Source organism: Sturnus vulgaris, chromosome 28 (genome assembly GCF_052056855.1).
Source record: "Sturnus vulgaris isolate bStuVul1 chromosome 28, bStuVul1.hap1, whole genome shotgun sequence".
Taxonomy (NCBI): Eukaryota; Metazoa; Chordata; class Aves; order Passeriformes; family Sturnidae; genus Sturnus; species Sturnus vulgaris.
This window is the reverse complement of record NC_142270.1, coordinates 3009240-3025886: the sequence shown is the minus strand read 5'-3', so window position 1 is coordinate 3025886 and position 16647 is coordinate 3009240. Positions and strand designations below refer to the sequence as shown.

General features: G+C 64.6%; 2 protein-coding genes across 3 annotated transcripts; both read left to right on the top strand.

Annotated features, from left to right (window-relative positions):
• Positions 1-349: 349 nt before the first annotated feature.
• LOC106864508 (interleukin-1 family member 10-like) lies at positions 350-3593 on the top strand. Of its 2 annotated transcripts, XM_088179991.1 has the most exons (5): positions 362-645; positions 853-913; positions 1443-1531; positions 1622-1752; positions 2586-3593. In XM_088179991.1, exons 1-5 carry the CDS (start codon positions 642-644, stop codon positions 2796-2798), a joined length of 498 nt encoding a protein of 165 aa, XP_088036117.1. In that variant the 5' UTR covers positions 362-641; the 3' UTR covers positions 2799-3593. The 2 variants fall into 2 exon arrangements, with proteins under 2 accessions (XP_014749620.2, XP_088036117.1); XM_014894134.2 differs by having other exon boundaries at positions 350-913.
• A 1766-nt stretch (positions 3594-5359) lies between these two features.
• Positions 5360-9105, top strand: LOC106864507 (interleukin-36 receptor antagonist protein-like). The gene is made up of 5 exons (XM_088179913.1): positions 5360-5698; positions 5817-5926; positions 6245-6385; positions 6994-7118; positions 8697-9105. Exons 1-5 carry the CDS (start codon positions 5670-5672, stop codon positions 8898-8900), a joined length of 609 nt encoding a protein of 202 aa, XP_088036039.1. The 5' UTR covers positions 5360-5669; the 3' UTR covers positions 8901-9105.
• The last annotated feature ends 7542 nt before the right edge of the window (positions 9106-16647 follow it).

The window sequence follows — 16647 nt, the reverse complement described above, 5'->3', positions numbered from 1 at the left end:
ACTCACCTCAGTGCGCATGCGCAGCAGCCTCCGCGCACGCGCAGCGCTGCCCTCAGCGCCCTGCCCGCGCCCCGCGGCTTCGCGCCTCGCTCTGCGCATGCTCAACACCCGCGGCCACTCAGCGCTCCCCACGCCGCCCCTGCGTGCTGCCCGCAGCTCCCGCAGCGCGCATGCGCGCCCGCCGCCGCGGTGGCGCAACAGGGAGAGCGCCGCTCCCTCGCCTCTGAGGTCGGGGGTTCGAGCCCCGCCGCAGCCGTCGCGGGGGTCGCGGTGTCCCCGCGGCGTGTCGCGCTGTCGCCCCCTCCCCCCGCATTGTGTCCCCTCGGTTGTCACCCCGCAGGCTCGCTGAGCAATGGCTGGGGCGGGGCTCGCCCTTCCCAGCAGTGTGGCAACACCACCGCCAACCTCCTTCCTTCCTTCCTCCCTCCTCGCCGCCGCCCGCAGCGCCCGCAGCCGGGGGTCTCACCAGGACCGGGGGTCTCAACAGAACCGGGGGTCTCACCGGAGCCGGGATCTCTCCAGTACCGGGGTCCCACCGGAGCCGGGGTCTCTCCAGAACCGGGGTTTTACCGGAGCCGGGGGTCCCAGCTGAACCAGGGGGTCTCACCAGAACCGGGGGTCCCACCGGAGCCGGGGGTCCCATGGGTGAGCGCTGCCCGGGCACCGCGGGCACGGCCCGGCCGGGCGGGAGGGCACACGGAGCGCTTGGCACAGGCGGTGACAGCGCCGGGACCCCCGCCGGGGGTCTCGGGAGGGATCCCCAAGGCTCGGGGGGCGCGGGCAGGGGGCGCGGGGGTCTCCTGGGAGCCACGGTGGCCACCCTCAGCCTCGCCCTCCTCTTCCTCCGAGCAGAGGCCGAAGGCTTCGCCCTCTGCCACGCGCCCGCGCTGCAAACCAAAGTGTTCCAGTACCGGTAAGGGACAGCCCGGGGGGACAGCCCGGGGGGACAGCCCGGGGGGACAGACGGGTGGCAGGGGACAGGGTGGCACCGCTGACCTCCCCCTGTGCCACCCGCAGGGCTCTGGCACGGGGCACGCCAGGGGATGGGGACACTGCAGGGACACTGGAGAGAAGGGCATGGGGACACCGTGGGGAGGGGACACCGTGGGGAGGGGACACGGCGACTTCAGGGATGGGGACATGGCCGGGTGGGGACACGGGGACAGCCGGGATGGGGACATTGAAGGATGGGGACATTGCGGGATGGGGATACGGGGACGGCCGGGATGGGGACACGGCGACTTCAGGGATGGGGACATTGCCGGGTGGGGACTTCAGGGGTGGGGACATTGCGGGATGGGGACTTCAGGGATTGGGACATTGCGGGATGGGGACACGGGGACCGCGGGGATGGGGACACGGCGACTTCAGCGATGGGGACATTGGCGGGCGCTGTCCCCGCGGGTGGCACCGCTGTCCCCACCCTGTCCCCCCCTCGCCAGGCTGTGGGACGTGAACCAGAGGTCGCTGTACCTGCGCGATGGGCAGCTGGTGGCCGGGCACCTGCAGGGCGCCAACGCCGCGCTGGAAGGTGACACGGGGACACGCGTGGGGACACGCGTGGGGACGCGGGGACACGCGTGGGACGCGCGCTGAGGGTCCCCCCCCGTGCCACCTGCAGAGAAGGTGTTCTGGGTGCCCAACCGCGCCTTCGAGCCCGCCCGGCTGCCCGTGATCCTGGGCATTCGCCACGGCTCCCGCTGCCTCCGAGCCCAGAGCGGCACCGCCGGAGAACCGCGGATCAGCCTGCAGGTGGGGACACGGGGGACACGGGACAGGGGACACGGGACACGGGACAGGGGACACGGGACAGAGAGGGGACACGGGACCCGGGACAGAGAGGGGACAGGGGACACGGGACAGGGGACAGGGGACACGGGACAGGGGACAGAGAGGGGACACGGGACACGGGACACGGGACAGGGGACAGGGGACACGGGGGACACGGGACACGGGACACGGGGGACGGGGGACAGGGGACACGGGGGACGGGGGACAGGGGACAGGGGACACAGGGGACACGGAACAGGGGACAGAGGGGACAGAGAGGACCCCAGGGGAAAAGGGGGTAGAGAGGGGACAGCGGGGGGACAGGGAAAAGAGGGGACACAAGGGACAGAGGGGACAGCGGGGACACCGGTGGGGATAGAGGGGACAGGGGGGTGACAAGGAGGGAACAGCGCGGGGAGAGCGAGGGGATGGGAACACCGTGGGAATGGGGACACCGGAGGGATGGGGACACCGAGGGGACACCGAGGGGACAGGGACGGGCATGCCGAGGGGATGGGGACATCACAGGGACACCGCGGGGACACAGCAGGGACAGCGTGGGGACAGGGCACGCCGAGGGGATGGGGACACCGCGGGGATGGGGACACGGGGACCGCGGGGATGGGGACACCTGGGGACACTGGAGGGAAGGGGATGGGGGCACCTGGGGACACGGGGACCGCGGGGATGGGGACACGGCGACTTCAGGGATGGGGACACCACAGGGTGGGGACACAGGGGACATTCCAGGACGGGGCTCCGCAGCACGGTGGTGGCCGCGGGTGACACGGGGGTGACACGGGGGTGGCCCGCAGGACGTGGACATCCGGGAGCTGCCCCGCGCCGGGGACAGCGCGGCCGCCTTCACCTTCTTCCGCTCCTACCGGGACGGGCTGTGGCGCTTCGAGTCGGCCGCGCACCCCGGCTGGTTCCTGTGCACGTCCCCGCGCGGCCACCAGCCCCTGGCGCTCTGTCGCCACCGCGATGTCACCTCCAACCTGCTCGACTTCTACTTCCAGCTGTGCTGAGACCCCCCGGCCGAGCCACGGGGAGGGTGGCATCCCGCTGGGGAGGGTGACATCGCTCTGGGGAGGGTGACATCCCCACCAGGATGGTGGCATCCCACTGGGGAGGGTGACATCCTCATCCCAGGGGTGCTGGCAGTCCCCTGGGGAGGGTGACATCCCCACCAGGATGGTGGCATCCCTCTGGGGAGGGTGACATCCTCATCCCAAGGGTGACATCCCTCTGGGGAGGGTGACATCCTCCCAGGACGGTGGCATCCTCCTGGGGATGGTGACATCCTCACCACGATGGTGACATCTTCCCAGGGAGGGTGGCATCCTCATCCCGGGGATGGTGACATCCCTCTGGGGAGGGTGACATCCCGGCAGGGACGGTGACATCCTCACCCAGCGAAGGTGACATGTCCTTGCTCCTCGGTGGCATCTTGCCCAGGACGGTGACATCCCTGCAGGACCGTGACAAACCCCTGGGGACAGCGACATCCCCTTGGGGACAGCGACATTCTGCTGAGGACAGCGACATCCTGCCGGGGACAATGCCATCCCTCTGGGGACAATGCCATCTACCCGGGGACAATGCCATCACCCCTGGAGACAATGCCATCAACCCTGGGGACAATGCCATCCTGCCGGGGACAATGCCATCCCCCTGGGGACAGCGACATCCTTCTGGGGACAATGCCATCCTGCTGGGGACAATGCCATCCCCCTGGGGACAGCGACATCCTTCTGGGGACAATGCCATCCCCCCGGGGACAATGCCATCACTCCGGGAATAAAGATGCTGAGGCCACGCGGTGCCCGAGCCTGGGTGGCACGGGGGGGACAGGGGTGGCACAGGGGACAGGGGTGGCACGGGGATGGCACAGGGGTGGCACAGGGGTGGCACAGGGGTGGCACGGGGGGACAGGGCGGGGCTGGTGGCACCGCCGGATGTGTCACCGCCGCGGAGTGGCCGCTCTTGCGCCACCCGCGCGATGGCGACAGAGCGGGACGTCCCCGGGAGGGGGTGACGCGGCCCCTTCCCGGATCCCGTGGGGACAGCGTGGGGACACCGTGGGGGACAGGGGATGGGGGACAGGGGATGGGGGACAAAAGGGACAGAGAGTTCTGGGGACAGGAGACAGGGGGATGTAGGGACAGGGGATGTGGGACAATAGGGACAGGACACACGGGGATGGGGGGACAGGAGGGGACAGGGCACGTGGCATTTTGGGGACAGGGGATGGGGACAATAGAGACAGGGGAGATGGGATTTTGGAGACAGGACACGTGGACAGGGGATGGGGACAACAGGGACAGGGAATGTGGCACTCTGGGGACAAGGAATGGAGCACAGGAGGGACAGGAGATGTGGCATTTTGGGGACAGGGGGGTTGGGGACAATAGGGACAGGGAATGTGACATTCTGGGGACAGGGGATGGGGACAATAGGGGCAGGGAATGTGACATTCTGGGGACAGGGGTTGGGGACAATAGGGACAGGGAATGTGGCACTCTGGGGACAAGGAATGGAGCACAGGAGGGACAGGGCCCGTGTGATTTTGGGGACGGGGGATTTTGGGGACAGGACACAAGGACACGGTGGGGACAGGGAATGGGCGACAAAAGGGACAGAGAGTTCTGGGGACAGGACACAGGGGGATGTGGGGACAGGGAGTGGGGACAATAGGGACAGGGGACACGGGGATGGGGGACAGGAGGGACAGGGACCGTGGCATTTTGGGGACAGGGGATGGGGACAAGAGAGACAGGACACAATGGGATTTTGGGGACAGGGACACATGGACACGGTGGGGACGGGATGGGGACAGGAGGGACTTTGGGGACAGGGAAGGTGGGACAATAGGGACAGGGAAGGTGGCACCTTGGGGACAGGTCAGCACAGGCACAGGGGACATGGGACGTGCGGGACGTGGGAATGGGGCACGGGGACACCGTGGGGACAGGGGACAGCAGGGACACGGGAATGTGGGGATGTGGCACCCTGGGGACAGGGAAGGTGGCATTTTGGGCACAGGGCATGAAGGACTGTGGGGACAGGGACGGGATTTTTGGGATTTGGGATGGCAGGAACGGGGACACGGGGACATTGTGGGGACAGGGCACACAGGACCTTGGGGACAGGGGATGTGGGACACTGGGGACAGGGGATGTGAGACCTTGGGGACAGGGGATGTGGGACACTGGGGACAGGGCACAAGGACCACGGGGATGGGACACAGGGGACACCTGGGAGTTTGGGGACAGCGCTCACAGCACCTTGGGGACAGCACTCATGGTGACAATGGTGACAAGGCGGTGGCACCGCAGGGACAGGGCACGGGGGACACACCAGCACCTTGGGGACAGGGACCTGGCAGGGGCCACCCACGGGGCACGAGGTGACAGGGGACACTGCGGGGACAGGCACAGGGGACACGGGACAGGGGATGGCACAGGGGACATGGCACAGGGGACAGGGGACACTGCGGGGACAGACACAGGGGATGGCACAGGGGGTGGCACAGGGGATGGATGGCACAGGGGACAGGGGACAGGGGATGGCACAGGGGACAGGGGTTGGCACAGGGGATGGCACAGGGGACATCCCCGCCACTGTCACCGCAGGAATCTCCGGGGACGCTGGCACCTGGTGGCATTTCGCCATCGCTGGTGTCACCCAATTGAGGGCGGGCTCTGTCCCCCGCCCCGCCCGGCCCTATAAAGCCACTGTCACCCGCGGGGACACGGCCCAGAGCACGCGGGAGGTGGCACAGGTGACACATCCGCAGGTACCGTGGGACGGCGACAAGCCGGCTCCTGCTCGGGGACAATCCTGCTGGCACGCGAGTGTCACCCTTGTCACCCGTGTCACCCTCTGCTGGCCCAGCCATGTCGTGTGCGCCCAGAGCTGCCCTCAGGTGAGCGGTGACAGCTCGGGGACAACGTGGGGACAGCGCGGGGACAGCGCGGGGACAGCGCTGTCCCTGCCCTGCCCTCGTGGCGGGGGTGTCACCTGCCCTGTCCCTGTCCCCGCAGGGGGACACGGCGGGGACCCCGCCCGGCGACCATGGCGACAAGCGGGGACACCGAGGCTGTCATCGACCCCGACATGGTGGCCTTGTTCGACGAGTTCCTGGGGGACCCAGGTGGGTGCTGTGCCCTGTCCCCTGTCCCTGTCCCCTGTCCCCTGTCCCTGTCCCTGTCCCCTGTCCCTGTCCCTTTTCCTGTTCCTGTCCCTGTCTCCATCCCTGTCTCCATGTCCCCATGTCCCCTTTGACCGTGTCCCTGTCCCCATGTCCCTGTGTCCCCGTATCCGTGTGTTCCATGTCCCTACCTGTCTGTCCCCATGTCCCCACGTGCTGTCCTGGTGTCCCCATGTCCCGTGTCCCCATGTCCCGTGTCCCATGTCCCATGTCCCGTGTCCCGTGTCCCCATGTCCCCATGTCCCTGTGCGGTGTCCCCAGAGGCGGCGGTGACGTTCGGCTCCCCGCGGGGGGCCCGGCCGTACCAGTACGTGCTGCGGGACACGGAGCAGCAGGGGCTGTGCCTGCGCCACGACCGCCTGGTGGCCACCAGCCTGCAGGGGGCCAATGCCAGCCAGGAAGGTGGGGACACCCCCGGGACACCGGTGACACTCCGGCCGGTGACAGGGGTGCCACTCCGGGGGGCAGGGGTGACACTCTGCGGGTGACAGTCCATGGGTGACACTCAGGGTAGGACAGGGGTGACAGGCCAGGGGGCAGGGGTGACAGTCTGTGGGTGACACTCGGGGGACAGGGGTGACGCTCTGGGGGTCAGAGGTGACGCACCCATAGGTGACACTTCGGGGTGACAGCAGTGACAACCTGTGGGTGTCACTCCGGGGTGACAGTGGTGACAATCTGTGGGTGACACTCTGGGGTGACAGTGGTGACAATCTGTGGGTGACACTCTGGTGGGGAACAGGGGTGACACTTCCACGGGTGTCCCTCTGGCGGTGACAGCAGTGACAGTCTGTGGGTGACACTGGTCACAGGGGTGACGATGCATGGGTGTTACTCTGAGGGGACAGGGGGTGACAATCCATGGGTGACACTCTGGGGGTGACAGTGGTGACACTCCCGTGGGTGTCCCTCTGGGGAGGGACAGGGTGACGATCCGTGGGTGTCTCTCTGGGGTGACGATCAGTGGTGACACTGTGGGGTGACAGCAGTGACACCCCCGTGTCCCCCAGAGCCCATCAGCGTTGTCCCCAACCGGCACCTGGAGCGCCAGCGCTGTCCCCTCCTCGTGGGCATCCGCGGTGGCAGCCGGGCACTGTCCTGTGGCACCGGGCCCGAGCCACAGCTGCACCTGGAGGTGACACGGGGGACACGGGGGGGACACGGGGGGGACACGGGGACAGGGGGTGATGGGGGCAACTCAATGTGGGGTCGTGTGGGGCAGTGGGGACACTGAGGTGGGACAATCCAAGGTGGGACAATCCAAGGTGGGGCCACCCAGAGGTGGTTGGGACCCAAAGTTGGGTCAGCTCAAGGTGAGGAACCCAAGGTGGGTCAGTCCAAGGTGGGTCAGTCCAAGGTGGGTCAGTCCAAGGTGGATGATCCAAGGTGAGCAACTCAAGGTGGGCGACCCAAATTTGGTCAACCCAAATTGGGACAACCCAAGCTGGGGGCATCCAGAAGTGGTCGGGACCCAAAATTGGGCCAATCCCAATTGGGTCACCCCAAGGGGGTCACCCCCAGGGGGTCACCCCAAGGGGGGTCAATCCCAATTGGGTCACCCCCAGGGGGTCACCCCAAGGGGGTCACCCCAAGGGGGTCAGCTGGAGCTGGATCAAGTCAAGGTGGGTCATCTCAAAGTGGGGGCACCCTGGGGTGGTGGGGACCCAAAAATGGATCAAGTCAAGGTGGGTGAGCCCAGGTGAGGGCACCCAGAGATGGATCATGGCAAGGTGAGACAATCCAGGGGGGTCAAACCAAGGTGGGTCAAACCAAGGTGAGACAATCCAGGGGGGTCAATCCAAGGTGAGACAATCCGGGGGGGTCAAACCAAGGTGAGACAATCCGGGGGGGGTCAAACCAAGGTGGGTCAATCCAAGGTGAGACAATCCAGGGGGGTCAGCTCAAGGTGGGTCACCCCAAGGGGGGTCACCCCAAGGGGACATCCCGGCAAGGGTCACCCCAAAGGGGGGCACCCAGGTGTGCTGGGCACCCAGGGCTGGGCCGGCCCTGAATGGGTGTCAGCCCAAAATGGCGTCACCTGCAGCTGATGTCACCTGGAAGCGGGGAATTCCCCAGGGTGTGGCACTCAGTGATGGCATCACCTGGGGGTGGGGTCACCTGGGGGTGGGGTCACCTGGGCATGGGATCATGAGGATATGGGGACACCTGGAGATGGGGACACCTGGGCATGGGGACACCTGGAGATGGGGACACCTGGGCATGGGGACACCTGCAGACAAAGTCACATGGAGATGGGGACACCTGGAAATTTGGTCAGTGCGGATTCCTTGAGATGGGGTCACCTGTAGGTGACATCACCTGGAGATGGGGTCACCTGTAGGTGAGATCCCTTGGGCATGGGGACACCTGGAGATGGGGTCACCTGGAGATGGGGTCACTGTGGTTCCTCGAGGTGATGTCACCTGCAGATGGTGCCACCACCTGCAGACAGGTGTTCCTCGAGGGGACACCGCCAGGCCATGGCTGTTCCCTGTGCCAGTGCCACCCATGGCACCCGTGACACCCGTGACACCTGTGCCACCTGTGCCACCCGTGACACCTGTGCCACCTGTGCCACCCGTGACACCTGTGACACCTGTGCCACCCGTGACACCTGTGCCACCTGTGCCACCCGTGACACCTGTGACACCTGTGACACCCGTGCCACCCGTGCCACCCGTGCCACCTGTGCCACCTGTGCTGTCCCCTGCAGGACGTGGAGCTGCTGGAGCTGTTCTCAGGTGACAAGGACAGGGCCATGCCCTTCACCTTCTACAAGACCTTCGGGGGCTCCACGCACACCTTCGAGGCCGCCGCCTTCCCCGGGCTCTTCCTCAGCACCGCCCCGGACCAGGAGCTGCGCCTGGCACCTGCGCCAGGTGCCACCGCCTTCTACCTGCACCGGAAACTGCAGTGACAGCGGCCAGGTGACATCCCGGGTGCCACCGCCTTCTACCTGCACCGGAAACTGCAGTGACAGCGGCCAGGTGACATCCCGGGTGTCACCACCCTCTACCTGTGGCACAGGTGACAGTGACACCGGCCTGGGGACATTTCGTGCTGCCACCGCCTTCTACCTGTGCTGAAAGTGACGCCGAGGGGACACCTGGGGCTTGGGGACACCTGGGGCTTGGGGACACCTGGGGCTTGGGGACATCCGTGTTTGGGGACATTTCCCTGGGAATAAAGTCACAGCTGTCGGTGCCACCTCGCGGTGTCATTTGGGGGGTCAGGATGGATCCATGGGGGTCACGACCCCCTTTTTGGGGTCACAGCCCCAATTTTGGGGTCACAGCCCCCTTTTTGGGGTCAGAATCCCAATTTTGGGGTCACGACCCCCTTTTTGGGGTCACAGCCCCAATTTTGGGGTCACAGGCCCCTTTTTGGGGTCACGACCCCCTTTTTGGGGTCACGACCCCCTTTTTGGGGTCAGGATCCTCCATTTTCGGCTCAGAGCCCTTTTTTGGGGGGGGTCACAACCCTCCTTTGGAGCTCAGAACCCAAATTTTGGGGTCACAAACCCAGTTTTGAGCTCAAAAACCCCAATTTTGGGGTCACAGCTCCCCTTTTGGGCTCAGAACCCCAATTTTGGGCTCAGAACCCAAATTTTGAGGTCACAGATCCCCTATTTTGGGCTCAGAACCCCAATTTTGTGGCTCAGAACCCCAACTTTGGGCTCAAATCCCCAATTTTAGGCCCAGATCCCCAATTTCGAGCTCAGAGCCCCAATTTTGGGGCTCAGAACCTCAATTTTGGGCTCAGATCCCAAATTTTGAGCTCAGAACCCCATTTTTGGGGTCACAGATCCCCAGTTTAGGGGCTCAGATCCCCAATTTTGATCTCAAATCCCCAATTTTGGGGCTCAAATCCCCAATATTGGGGCTCACATCCCCAATTTTGGACTCAAATCCCCAATTTTGGGGCTCAGATCCTCAATTTTGGGCCCAAATCCCCCCAATTTTGGGCTCAAATCCCCAATTTTGGGGCTCAAATCCCCAATTTTGGGCTCAGAGCCCCAATTTTGGGGTCACAGCTCCCCAATTTTAGGCCCAAATCCCCATTTTTAGGCTCAAATCCCCAATTTTGATCTCAAATCCTCAATTTTGAGCTCACATCCCCAATTTTGGGGCTCACATCCCCATTTTTAGGCTCAAATCCCCAATTTTGATCTCAAATCCCCAATTTTGATCTCAAATCCCCATTTTTAGGCCCAAATCCCCATTTTTAGGCTCAAATCCCCAATTTCGGGGCACCCCTGCCCCTCCCCCGCCCATTCCCTTCCGGGAGGGGGGCGTGGCCTCCCGCCAACCCATGACGTCACACCCAATGGGCGTGTCCCGCATATTAATGACCGACCCCACCCCTTTATGGGCGTGGCCAGCCCAGACCACGCCCCCAGGTCGGCAGTGCCGGTAAGGGCCGGGGGGGGGGGGGGGAGGGGAGGGGGCGGCACCCGGGGGGTCCCCAGGGCCCCGGGGGGGGGTCCGAGGTCCCCAAATTGTCCCCAAAAGGTCCCCAAAGCCCCCCAGGCCCCTCCCCCCGCACGGGGAACCCCCCCCAGAACTTCAGGGGAGCCCCCAAAAATCTCGGGGCCGCGCCCCCGTCACCTTTACCCCAAATCTTTGGGGTCTCCCGGGAATTTTGGGGTCCCCTCGACACTTTTTGGGCTCCCTCCAAAACTTTTGGGGTCCCAGGTGAGTTTGGGACCCCCCCCGGACTCTGAGGGTCGCCCCCTCCCCCATTTTAAGCCCCCCCCGCTCTTTTTGGGGTCCCCCGTAATTTTTGGGGTCCCCTCGAGCCTTTTGGGGTCCCCCCGGAACTCCCACAGATCTCTGGCCCCCCTCCCCCCCCCGCGTTTTTGGGGTCTCTCCCCCGTTTTGAGTCACCCGCGCCCCTTTTGGGGCCCCCCCATGAATTTTGGGGTCCCCCCCGCCCTCCTGAACCCCCTCCCATCTTTGGGGTCCCCCCAAACCTTTGGGACCCCCCAAACCCCAGTTCCAGCGGGGGGGGGGGGGTCGGGTCACTTTTGGGGGGGTCCCGGGGAGATTTTTGGGGTCCCAGGTTTTGGGTTTTTTTTTGGGGGGGGTTCCGGGTGATTTTTGGGGTTCCGAGTCCTGGGGTTTTTTGGGGTTCCGGGTGGATTTTTGGTGTCCCGGGGAGATTTTTGGGATCCCTGGGGTTGTTTTGGTGTCCCGAGTGGATTTTTAATGTCCCAGGGTGTTTTTTTGGGGTTCCGGGTGGATTTTTGGTGTCCCGGGGGTTTTTGGTGTCCCGGGATTTTTTTGGGGGGTGTCCCGGGGGTTTTTTGGTGTCCCGGGGGTTTTTGGGGTGTCCCGAGTGGATTTTTGATATCCCGGTTTTTTTGTTTTTTTTTTGGGGGGGTTCCGGGTGATTTTTGGGGTGCCCTCCCCCCGTTTCCTGTGGCGCGGGGCGGAAGCGGCGCGGGTGGCACCGGGACAGGGGACACGGGACAGCGGGGACAGCGACACGGGACACGGGACACGGACACGGGACACGGGACACGGGACACGGGACACGGAGCGGGGGGGCCGCAGGTGCGGAGGGAGGGGCGGGGAGACCCCCAGAGCCTTCCCCTCCCCCTCCCCTTCTTCCTCCTCGTGTTCCTTCCTCTTCTTCTCCTCTCCTCCTCCTCCTCCTCCTCCTCCCTCTCACTCATTTTCCTCCTTCCTGTCCCTCGCACTTCCTCCTTCCCTCCCTCCCTCCTTCCCTCCCTCCTTCCGTCTCTCCCTCTCCTCCACCCGCCCTTTTCCTCCTCCCTCTCTCTCCTCCCTCCCTCTCTCCTTCCATCCCTTTTCCTCCTCCCTCCCTCTTTCCTCCTTCCTTTCTCTCCCTCTCCCTCCTCCATCCTTCCCTCTCTCCCTCTCTCCCCCTCCCTGTCTCCCTCTCTCCCCCCTCCATCCCTCCTTTCCTCCTCCATCCTTGCCCCCCTCCTTCCCTCCCTCTCTCCCTCTTTCTCCCTCTCCCCCTCCTTTCCTCTCCCCTCCCTCCCTCCCTTCCCTCTCTCCATCCCTCTCTCCCTCTCTTCCTCCTCCTTCTCCCTCTCCCCCTCCCTCTTTTCCTCCTCTCCCTCCCTCTCCTCCCTCCCTCTCCTCCCTCCTTCCCTCCCTTCCTTCTCTCTTCCCCCTCTCCCCCCTCCATCCCTCCTTTCCTCCGCCCTCCTTCTCTCCCTTCTCCCTCTCTCCATCCCTCTCCCCTCCCTCCTTTCCTCCTCCCTCTCTCTCTTCCCCCTCCTTCCCTTCCTCCCTCCATTCTCTCTCCTCCCCTTCTCTCCCTCTCCCCTCCTCCCTCTCTCCCTCCCTCCCTTCCCTCCCTCCCTCCCTCCCTCCCTCTCTCCCTCTCTCCCCTCTCCCTCCCCGCCCCTCTCACCGCTCTCCTCCCTCTCCCCAGGCTCTCCCCCGCCATGCTCTGGGTTGCGGTCACTGTGGTCACTGTGGTCACTGTGGTCACTGTGGTCACTGCGGTCTCTCCGGCCGCTGTCCCGGCGCTCTCGGGTGGTCTCGGGGAGGCTCAGGAGTGACCATGGACCCCCCCGGGGCCGCCCCCGCCCCCCCCGGGCTGCGGCCGCTGCTGGACGCCATCGCCTTCTCGGGGGGAGGGGCCGAGACCCCGGCACGGCCCCTGAGCCCCTCCCCCACCCTGAGCCCCTCCCCCACCCTGACCCCCACCCTGAGCCCCTCCCCCACCCTGACCCCAGCACGGCCCCTGAGCCCCTCCCCCACCCTGACCCCCACCCTGACCCTCACCCTGAGCCCCTCCCCCACCCTGAGCCCCACCCCCACCCTGACCCCACCCTGAGCCCCTCCCCCACCCCTACCCTGACCCCCACCCTGAGCCCCTCCCCCACCTGACCCCCACCCTGAGCCCCTCCCCCACTCTGACCCCGGCACGGTCCCTGAGCCCCTCCCCCACCCCCACCCTGACACCTGCTGTGACCCCCTCCCCCACCCTGCCCCCCTCCCCCGCCCGTGCCGTGTTGGTGGCCAGCCTGCTCCGTGCCCAGCTCTGCGTGCAGGAGCTCCAGGGGGCCATCGAGGGACACCCCTGGCGCCACCCCTGGCACCACCAGGACCACCAGGACCACCCTCGGGACCACCAGGACCAACCCTGGCACCACCAGGACACCCAGGACCACCCTCGGGACCACCAGGACCACCCTCGGGACCACCAGGACCAACCCTGGGACCACCAGGACACCCAGGACCACCCTCGGGACCACCAGGACCAACCCTGGGACCACCAGGACCACCCTCGGGACCACCAGGACCAACCCTGGGACCACCCTCGGGACCACCAGGACCAGCCCTGGAATCTCCGGGACCACCAGGATCTCCCCCGGGACCACCAGGATCTCCCCCGGGACCACCACCCCGATGGGGCTGGGAGCCTCTCCCGGCAGCTCTGGAGCCTCGGGTCCACGTTTGAGAACATCCTGGAGGTGTCCATGGACACGAACATCCCACCCACACCTGTCACCGAGCATGGGAGCACCTTCCAGAACCTGCAGAGCCTCGCACCCACCTTTGGGGACATCTCCCAGGACCTCCAAGACCACGGACCCACCTTTGGGGACATCTCCCAGAATCTCGAAATCCATGGATCCACACTCGAGGACATCTCCCAGGACCTCCAAATCCCCGGATCCACCTTTGGGGACATCTCCCAGAACCTCCAAATCCCCGGATCCACCTTTGGGGACATCTCCCAGGACCTCCAAATCCCCGGATCCATGCTTGAGGACATTTCCCAAGAGCTCCAAACCCAGGAATCCACACTCGAGGACAACCCCAAGGTGTCCATGGACATGGACATCCCACCCAAACCCGTGACCATGGATGGGAACATCTCCCAGAACCTCCAAATCCCCGGATCCACGTCTGGGGACATCTTCCAGGTGTCCATGGGTGGCTCCATCCCACCCAAACCCGTGACCATGGATGAGAACATTTCCCAAAACCTCCAAATCCCCGGATCCACCTTTGAGGACATTTCTCAGGTGCTCCAGAGCCACGGATCCACATCTGAGGACACCTCCCAGAACCTCCAGAGCCACGGATCCACATCTGAGGACATTTCCCAAGAGCTCCAAAACCAGGAATCCATGTTTGAGGACATCTCCCAGAACCTCCAAAGCCATGTATTCACGTCTGGGGACACCTCCCAGGAGCTCCAGAGCCACGGATCCACGTTTGGGGACATTTCTCAGGTGTCCATGGGTGGCTCCATCTCACCCAAACCCGTGACCATGGATGGGAGCATCTCCCAGAACCTCCAAATCCCCGGATCCACACTCGAGGACATTTCCCAGGAGCTCCAAATCCCCGGGTCCACCTTTGGGGACATCCCCCAGGTGTCCCTGGGCGTGTCCCTCCCACCCCAGGCCCCTCCCGGGCACCGGAGCTTTGAGTTCCCCTTTGGGAGCATCTCCCAGGCACCCATGGGTGGGGACACCTCCCCTGGCCGGGGGACAAGGGACGGGGCCACCCCCCCCGGTCCTGGGGCCACAGACGGGACCGGCCCGGCCCAGTGCTGGGAGAGAGAGCTGGGGGATGGGAGTGACTCACCTGGGATTGTCACCAGGGCTGGGGACATCCCATCATGGACCACGGCCATGGGTGGGACCACCTTGTCCAAGGCTGTGGCCACGGATGGTCCCAGACCCCCCCCCCCGGGCTGGTGTCACCTCTCTGGGGGACGTTCCCGTGCATTCAGGGATGTCACCTGAGCCCCTGGGCGGGGACAGCACCTTTGTCCTTCCTGTGCAGCACCTGGCCATGGACTCGGCCACCTCACCCCAGACCCGGGCCTTGGATGTCACCAACCTGGCTGAGATTGTCACCGTGGATGTCACCAACGTGTCCACACCTGTCACCGTGGATGTCACCAACCTGTCACCACCTATCACCATTGATGTCACCAACCTGGCTGACAGTGTCGCCACGGGTGGGACGATGTCACCCAAACCTGTCACCACGGGTGGGACCATTCACCCAGCACAGGAGCCCGTGGATCCAAACAGATCATCCCAGAATGTCACCGCGGATGGGACAATGTCCCCAAAATCCACAATGGATGGGACAGGGTCACCCAAATCTGTCACCCCTGATGGTCCCATCTCCCCCAGACCCCAAAGCCCCGGACACAGCCGGGAGGAAGAGGAAGGTGACGATGATGATGATGATGATGATGATGATGATGACAACGACCACACCAACAATGACCACAATGACCAGAGTGACCACGGTGACCACAATGACCACGGTGACCACGGTGACCACAATGACCACGGTGACCACGGTGACCACGGTGACCACGGTGACCACAGCAGCTCCTCCCAGGATGATGATGATGATGAGGATGAGGATGATGAGGATGAAGACAAGGAGGATGAGGATGAAGATGAGGATGAGGAGCCCCATTTCCACACCAACCCCCTGTTCCAGAGCCCGCTGCCCCCGGGGGTGCCCCCCCTGGCGCCCCCACGGTGCCACCCTGGGTGTCACCCCCTGGTGTCACCCCCCAGCAGGAGCCGGCGCCGGGGGTGAGTGTGGTGACCCCAAATTTGGGGAGGGGGGCTCATTTTGGGGGGTGGGGGAGGGGTCACATGGGGGCTCACGGGGACCCCCCCCCGATGTCTTCTCCTCCCCCAGGACCCCCGAGCCCGGCGCTCTCGGACCCCCCGGATCCACCCTTGGAATTTGGGGACCCCCTGGACCCACCCCTGGAATTTGGGGACCCCCCGGATCCACCCCCGGAATTTGGGGATCCCCCCAAGCCCCGGATGGACCCAAAATGGGGGGGGCTGGACCCCCCCACCCCCCCGGAGGTCACCCCAGAGGGGGGGGGATGGGACCCCCCCAGTCCATGGGACCCCCCAGATCTGCCCCAAAAGGAGGGACCCCAAAGCCCCCAAATCCCCCCGGATTTACCCCAAAAGGAGGGACCCCAAATCCCCCCGGATTTGTCCCAAAAGGAGGGACCCCAAAGCCCCCCAGATCTGCCCCAAAAGGAGGGACCCCAAAGCCCCCAATTCCCCCCGGATTTACCCCAAAAAGAGGGACCCCAAAGCCCCCAAATCCCCCGGATTTACCCCAAAAGGAGGGACCCCAAATCCCCCCGGATTTGTCCCAAAAGGAGGGACCCCAAAGCCCCCAATTCCCCCCGGATTTACCCCAAAAAGAGGGACCCCAAAGCCCCCAAATCCCCCCAGATTTACCCCAAAAAGGGGGGGTCCAACCTTCCCCAGCCCTCCCAGATTTTCCCCAAAAAGAGGGACCCCAAATCCCCCCAAATTTGCCCCAAAAAGGGAGCGACGAATTTACCTCAGTCCCCCCAGATTCGCCCCAAAATGGGGCACCCCAAAGCCCCCAAATCGCCCCAGATTTACCCCAAAAGGAGGGACCCCAAATCCCCCAAATTTCCCCAGATTTGCCCCAAGAAGAGGGACCCCAAAACCCCCCAGATTTGTCCCAAAAAGGGGGGGTCCAACCTTCCCAAATCCCCCCGGATTTTCCCCCAAAAGAGGGACCCCAAATCCCCCAAATTTCCCCAGATTTGTCTCAAAAACAAGGACCCCAAATTTCCCCAGATTTACCCCAAAAAGAGGGACCCCAAATCGCCCCAGATTTGTCCCAAAAGGAGGGACA

Coding starts and splice junctions, on each gene's coding strand:
- LOC106864508 (XM_014894134.2), top strand. CDS start 642: ATGGGTGAGCGCTGCCCGGGCACCGCGGGCACGGCCCGGCCGGGCGGG. Junction 1,532..1,621: donor CGCCAACGCCGCGCTGGAAG/GTGACACGGGGA, acceptor TGCCACCTGCAG/AGAAGGTGTTCTGGGTGCCC. Junction 1,753..2,585: donor AACCGCGGATCAGCCTGCAG/GTGGGGACACGG, acceptor GGTGGCCCGCAG/GACGTGGACATCCGGGAGCT.
- LOC106864507 (XM_088179913.1), top strand. CDS start 5,670: ATGTCGTGTGCGCCCAGAGCTGCCCTCAG. Junction 6,386..6,993: donor GGCCAATGCCAGCCAGGAAG/GTGGGGACACCC, acceptor CGTGTCCCCCAG/AGCCCATCAGCGTTGTCCCC. Junction 7,119..8,696: donor AGCCACAGCTGCACCTGGAG/GTGACACGGGGG, acceptor TGTCCCCTGCAG/GACGTGGAGCTGCTGGAGCT.